This window comes from Argentina silus (genome assembly GCF_951799395.1).
Source record: "Argentina silus genome assembly, chromosome: 16".
NCBI classification, from domain to species: domain Eukaryota; kingdom Metazoa; phylum Chordata; class Actinopteri; order Argentiniformes; family Argentinidae; genus Argentina; species Argentina silus.
Window position 1 is genome coordinate 2333696 of NC_139670.1, and position 6874 is coordinate 2340569.

The 6874-nt window shown below is 41.0% G+C and overlaps 1 protein-coding gene across 1 annotated transcript; it reads right to left on the bottom strand.

Moving 5' to 3' along the window:
- Positions 1–1140: 1140 nt before the first annotated feature.
- On the bottom strand, positions 1141–3931 carry ppifb (peptidylprolyl isomerase Fb). The gene is made up of 6 exons (XM_083687396.1): positions 3690–3931; positions 3055–3085; positions 2840–2928; positions 2557–2653; positions 2079–2154; positions 1141–1681 (listed from the first exon to the last, which is right to left on the bottom strand). The coding sequence occupies exons 1-6, from the start codon at positions 3840–3842 to the stop codon at positions 1546–1548; spliced, it is 582 nt and encodes a 193-aa protein (XP_083543522.1). The 5' UTR covers positions 3843–3931; the 3' UTR covers positions 1141–1545.
- Between the last annotated feature and the right edge of the window lie 2943 nt (positions 3932–6874).

Genomic DNA, 6874 nt, shown 5'->3' on the forward strand with positions numbered 1-6874 from the left:
AATGTTTGCATGGCAATGTGAAAGATCAAGCAAACTCTGCTGTGAAAGAGTGACAGAATTCCCAAAGTGCCTTATTCACTTAATATTGAACAGATGGGTTGCTGTTGTACCCTTGAGGGACATTTCTATAAAAAAAAAAATGTTTAAACATCTCAATTTTGTTTCATTTCATTACATTTTTAAACACATATATGAATAGCTGACATGATACGAAACGTGTCTAGCTGTCTTGGTTGCATGTGGAGGACACACCCGAACAGCTCGGACTGTTGGACATCATTGAGGGTCTGCATGACTAATGCTGTGATTGAACATACCATAGGTGGGTGTTACTCCAACACGACCATTTCTGAGGTGGGTTTTTGACTGCCAAACATCCATAATGAAATGTCCTCTTAGCGACCTCTTAACCAAGTCTTTCTAACTCAAACGTAACAAAGGAGCATTTATTCAGACTTAGTGCAATAAGCAATTATATCTTATAATCATACTTTTGGTAGTGACGAGCAGCCAAAATAAATGGGTTTCCCTGACTTAACAAGATCTGTGGTCGAAGGAAAGTGCCAACTAAAACAGCAAGAAAACCACATCCATTGCCAAGCTCATGTTTCTCAACAGGGGAACAAACCCAATTATCTCTCAGAAAATGTTGATGCCTTTGACTGATTGCTTGTCTTTGGCAGCTCGCTTTCACGTAGAAATGTTTCTTTAATCTAATTTGTCTAATGATCTTATTTTGTGTTAATCTTGACTATCATATCAGTAATGTTATCTTTCAACGATGTGCTCTAGTCTGATAATCTCTAGCTAGATTACAGGTATTCTCTGCCGTGGCTGATACAACTCTGCATCCTGCATTTATCTGCTGATGCGTTGTTTCACAGCCCTTTACTGGGGTATGGAAGTGCGGTTTCCACTGTTTTCCAATTGTCTTTTAACTAACTAACTAACTAACGATTGATGTTGAAGACTGCTAACGATAAAACTCATGAAAACATAAAAATAACAACAGCGAACGCTGAAAGTGGCCAGCGGGGAAACTTGACTTCCGTACCCCAGTAGAGGGCGTGGCTTCAGATTTCCGATGTGAGTAGCGACAAGGCTAGCATGGAAACAAACATCACTTCTACAAACACCAACTGATGTAAAACATACTTTATTCCATATTTGACTGTTCATTTACACGATTATCAATTATATTCTATATTTTTTTTCGTTTTCTCTCTCTTCTTCTGACTGATATAATTGAGCTGCATTCACAGACCAACTCTTGTTATTGGAAAAGCTCACATTAGAGTAGTACACTCAGGGGCCTGTGCAGTAAGTGCTCGCGAAGACAGTTTGTTGAAACGTTAAAACCACAGAAATTAACGTTCCAAAACATGTCCCTGAATGATAAACTATTGTCAACCGTCAGCGTTAGCAGCAACAGCACTGCTATTTGGACCGTACCGCGCCTGAACAGTAGAGCCACTGTACGACTATTTCACATTTGAGATCACAGCAGGGGTGAGAGACCACGGCAGTCTGCCGAACGCTCAAAGTCTACTTGAGCTCTCCGCAGTCTGTGACAGTGATCTTTCTGGAGGTGCGCCCAGACCGGGAACCAAACGACTCAACTTTCTTTATCACCTCGAGGCCCTCCTTCACGCTGCCAAACACAACATGCATGCCATCCAGCCTGAGAGAGAGAGAGAGAGAGAGAGAGAGAGAGAGAGAGAGAGAGAGAGAGAGAGAGAGAGAGAGAGAGAGAGAGAGAGAGGAGCGGGAGAGAGACACAGAGAGAGAGAGAGAGAGAGAGAGAGAGAGAGAGAGGAGCGGGAGAGAGAGAGGGAGAGAGAGAGAGGGAGGGAGAGAGAGAGAGAGAGAGAGAGAGAGAGAGAGGAGCGGGAGAGAGAGAGAGAGAGGGAGAGGGAGAGAGAGAGAGAGAGAGAGAGAGACAGACAGAGACACAGAGAGGGGGAGAGAGAGAGAGGGAAAGAAGAGGAGGAGGAGGTTTATTATCATTACCCTGGTCTGTGTAAAAGTCATAAATGGTCAACTGTGTCGAGCCTCATTTCTCATCTCTCAGTACGTACCATTCAGTCTTACTGGTGCATATGAAGAACTGGGAGCCGTTGGTGTTCGGGCCAGCGTTGGCCATTGACAGAATACCTGAGAGACAAGGTGTGTCATTACACTGTGTGACAAATCTTTACGCCGAGCTGACGCGTGCCAAGTTGGCCTCCTCAGCTGAAGACAATGGGTTTTGATTAGGGTAAGTAGTGTGTCTATGGCAACAATCTTCATATCACATTAGTCATCCGTCTAGAATATCAAGAAAGAAGCACAGCCTAATTACTTATAATCAAGAACAGCTAGGAAAACCCATATTGTTAAATGGATTCCTTATGGCTGTTTTAACACAAATGGGTCATGGTCCTCCTTCATTATACTCTACAATGCTGCCCTCTAGTGGTGCAGAGGGGCAGTGAACATTCACATTATTCAAGTACAGTATTTTGCAACTATACACACACACACACACAGTATAAACAAACAAACTAGGTTAACTACCAGATCCAGTGTGCTTCAGCTTGAAGTTCTCGTCTGGAAACTTCCATCCATAGATGGACTTCCCGCCAGTTCCATTGTGATTGGTGAAGTCTCCACCCTAGTATCAAATGGAAAAAAACATGTTGTTGACCTTATATTACATTCAGTGGGGGGGAGGGAGGGAGAGGGAGAGGGGGAGGGAGAGAGAGAGAGGGAGAGAGAGAGAGAGAGAGAGAGAGAGAGGGAGGGAGAGAGAGGGGTGTGTTCATCGTGACACAACAAAATGACATCCAATGTTAAGTACCTGACACATGAACTGCGGGATCACCCTGTGGAAAATAGATCCCTTGTATCCGAAGCCATGTTCTCCTGTGCACAGCGCTCTGAAGTTCTCTAAGACGCAGAGAAAACAAGGTTTGAGGGTTTTCAATAACACCACAATTTGCATTATGGACGACTTCATGTCATTCAATTGTGGCTGAGATGGTGTCATATTGCTGAACGGTTGCTTGCCCTTACCTGCAGTTTTTGGCACTACATCAGCATTCAGCTGCAAAATAAAATGTTAAGAGACATTTTAAGAGAAAGACAGTCTATGCAGTGGACCTATGCACCACCAAGTCTACATAGAACATACCAGACAGTCGAATAAGGACTAACAATGAATTATTATGAGCAAAGAGTTAGAAGACACGTTGGTTATGGGGGTGTGGTGTAAAATGTTGCTTACATAACATCATTCATTAGTGCCACGAAATGATGCTTACATAACAGCTTCATTCATTAGTGCCATGACCTGAACAGCTGCATGTTACAACAAGATTCAAGATTTCTTTATTTGTCACGTGCATACAAGTATACAGTGAAATGCAAAAGTGACAGTGCCACAGAGTAGTGCAACAACACAATAAGTTTCAAAATACAATAAAATAAAAATAGAAGTACTAAAAAATATACAGTATGGACAGTATAAACAGTATAAACAATATGAACAGTATAACCACAACAAGTGGTTACAAGTTGACCACCTATGTCGCCTTCGAGTCTCTCCAGAAAGAAAGCATGCTCTGTTTTGTATAATATACACATAAGGTATGCATGATACAATGCAAGCGGTTAATTGCAGCCACCAATCTCTTTCATTGTGATCTCACCTCGAAGGTTACTCTGCCGAGGGGTTGGTTGTCTGCAGCAATGTCGAAGTAGACCACCGGGTTCTTGCCGGCGGAGGCAGGCCCACTGGAACACAAGCGAGCGGCAGTGAAGGCCAGCGAGCACAACTTGATCCGATTAGATAAAAGCAACATTTTTGGACAGTGGGTGAAGGCAAAATGAACTTGGAGTCGGCAGAAGGTTGTCACGCATGTCTCAACATATGCCGCTGACTGCAGGAAGTTGATCGCAGTCACCGGAAGTATATGTGGATCAGTGTGATGTGAAGTTTCAGGGGATCAGCGCTGCGCCATGCTGCGCCTTCCTGCGCCTTCCTGCGCCTTCCGCATGGGTCGATGCGCAATACGCCCATCGTGGCGCAGACAGGGCCCTTAGTCCCAAGCATCCCATTTAGCATTTGACCTCAACTTTTGGAACTAAATTAAGTGCTTTCTTTTGTGTCTGTGTCATAATTCTTTTTTTTATTATTATTTGACTTCAACACATTAAAGCCCCACATCTTCCACTCTTTGTTGTAGGGCATAATCAAGCCAATTGGCCTCAAGTGAGAACATATAACTGTCTGTAATTAGAGACACCTCTTCTGAAGACATCTGCAGTGGATACCTTTACCTTACCCTATTAAGGCAAATGCTGTATGTGTCTATTGACTCCAGGGGATAAATGGGCAAACCCAGATTATTTCACCCACCTGTTTGACACGAGTTGTTTTCCTATTGCTGTTCCACTGCTGTTCCGGTCCTCTTCAGATTAAATATATGAAACGTTTACATTTGTCATAAATTAATATAGGCCTTCCGTGCTCTTTGTCAGCCATGTATACTTTAACTCATTTACTGCCGAGGGTGAATAAAGTCTCCCCAAATTGTCAACATTGTAGAGTGCCAAGGGTGACTTTATTCACCAGAAATGCATCAATAATGATGCTTCATTTTGTAGCCAATCAGAGTGTTGTTGCTAGGTAGACACCACATAGAACACTTGGAACTCTCGGTGGTGAGTGTTCTGGAGTTCTTTGGCAGTTGGTGAGTTACGGTATTGGTATCAACAACGAGAACAAACGACACGACCACAGCGGCATACAGGTATCATCTGAATACATATTTATTAGATAAATATTAGGTTGTCACATCATCTAACTACATACAATTCTGCAAGACTAAAAATCACAATTAGTTCCTTTATTTTCTGACCAGTTTAGAATATGAAATGATTGTACATACAATGTACAAACATAAAGACAATGGCCACATTTGCATGAATCACCTTAGATTGTACCATTTCATTTTTTCCATCTGATCATGATATCAAAAATTGTACAAACTATGGATTTGGTTACAATCTTTTGGACCCATTCCCGCCCCCCCCCCCAACCACCCACCCACCCCCAAGCGTTCCCCCGGGATTTTCTTCATAATTTTTTTACTGTAGCACCTCAGAATACGCAGGTGATTGACTAGTACACTTAGGCTAAATATTACATGTAGGCAAAACAGAGCTGTCCCGATTCCCCTAACGAATGAGGTCAAAGTATATTACAGAGGGGGAACACAATGCCAAGAGATTTCCACAGACACTAACTAACAAGTTTCATTTTCCATATTCAGCCACTTCCAAAAGAGGGGTTGCAAGCTTTTTATTATTCTGATGAAACAATGCACATTCCCAGGGAAAATGAATACATTTCTGTCCACATGTCTCTATATTCATTTACATATGTACAGGTATCCTTTGGGCACCTACCCATCCTGACCTAGTCTTGCCCTACAGACCCTCTCTAAGCCTAAATGGGTGAACACACCCATTCTCTCCGGTGTTTTTTTTTTTTTGTCCTTTTTAAAACTTTATTTATTTCCCCCAGAAAGACGCTCCTTTAAGATGATTGTGCAACTACAGGTTTTGGGGTGTCTAATACATACAGTTGGCTCATATCTACTGGAAATATGAGCGAAATGTAAAATGACAACTATCTCCAAGGGATTGATATAGCCGTTTCAGTTCAGATATCAAATGAGAGAAAGCAAAATATGGCAGTGCGTTGATAGAAGACAGACCGTTGGTTTCACTGATACAAAGTTGATATCTATCAGAGACTGTAAAAACATAAAACAACATGTCTCTCCTGTGCTGGGACCAAACATATTTCTAAAGCGTAATGAAGTTTAAAATAGTATGTTTACAATAATCAGGATGTTTTACTCAGTACATTGCTACAGTTAAAAGAAATTATATTTCTAGCCTTTTTAATAAGAAAAGAAAATCAATACAAAATAATTTACCAAAAAAAGGAAACAAAACATTTAAAATGGGATACAAAATGTAAATGGTCATAAGCTTTTTTAAAAGCCACATTTTCCATAACAAAAATAAAAACAATATCATAAATTTCTTTAAAATAAGGCTGTGATATATCTTTAAAATACCACTTGTATATTGACAAATTAGCAACAAATATGATATTCACATAGTTCTCTAATTACATTGAAAGCCAGCCGGTATCACAGCTTTTGAAATCATTATCGTTTGTTCATAAAGAACAATCTTTTTGAATGTTAGTTTGTTGAATAGACAACGACATCAATGCTTCTTTTCCCACCTTCGACCGTTTGAGCACTAAAATAAAATCAGTGAATATTGCTTTATCAAACCTTGACGTGACGTCTGACAGTTGCCATTGCATCTTAATGACATCATAATGGCATGACCCCTCCTCGACCGATACCAGGGACGAACAACTTGGAGACAGATGACGACAGAGAGATCGATTCCTGTCTGAACTTGATGGACTCTAACTGGGTGCGCTGGGTACAAGTGGATGGAGGACAGAATACATGGACCTGCTGTATATAGCTTATGAGACATTTGATTGGCTCACCCATCTGAGCGGAGAGAGAACAGCCAATGGTGTGGTTTGGGTGGATACGCGGTTAAGTTGGACAACCAATTATGAAAAGGACAAACGTTATCAAGATGATACAAAAATATTCACAATGATATTTACAATAGCTTTTCTTAAAAAATAATACATTTGCATACTGAACAGCACTCTTCTCATAAAGTGAAATTGAAAACAAATGTGGCAAAAATATCAGCTCCAATACTGCTCTAAAAACCACAGACAACTTTTAATAGTAGTGATGGATGAACCATGTTTTGTTTTCCTTAG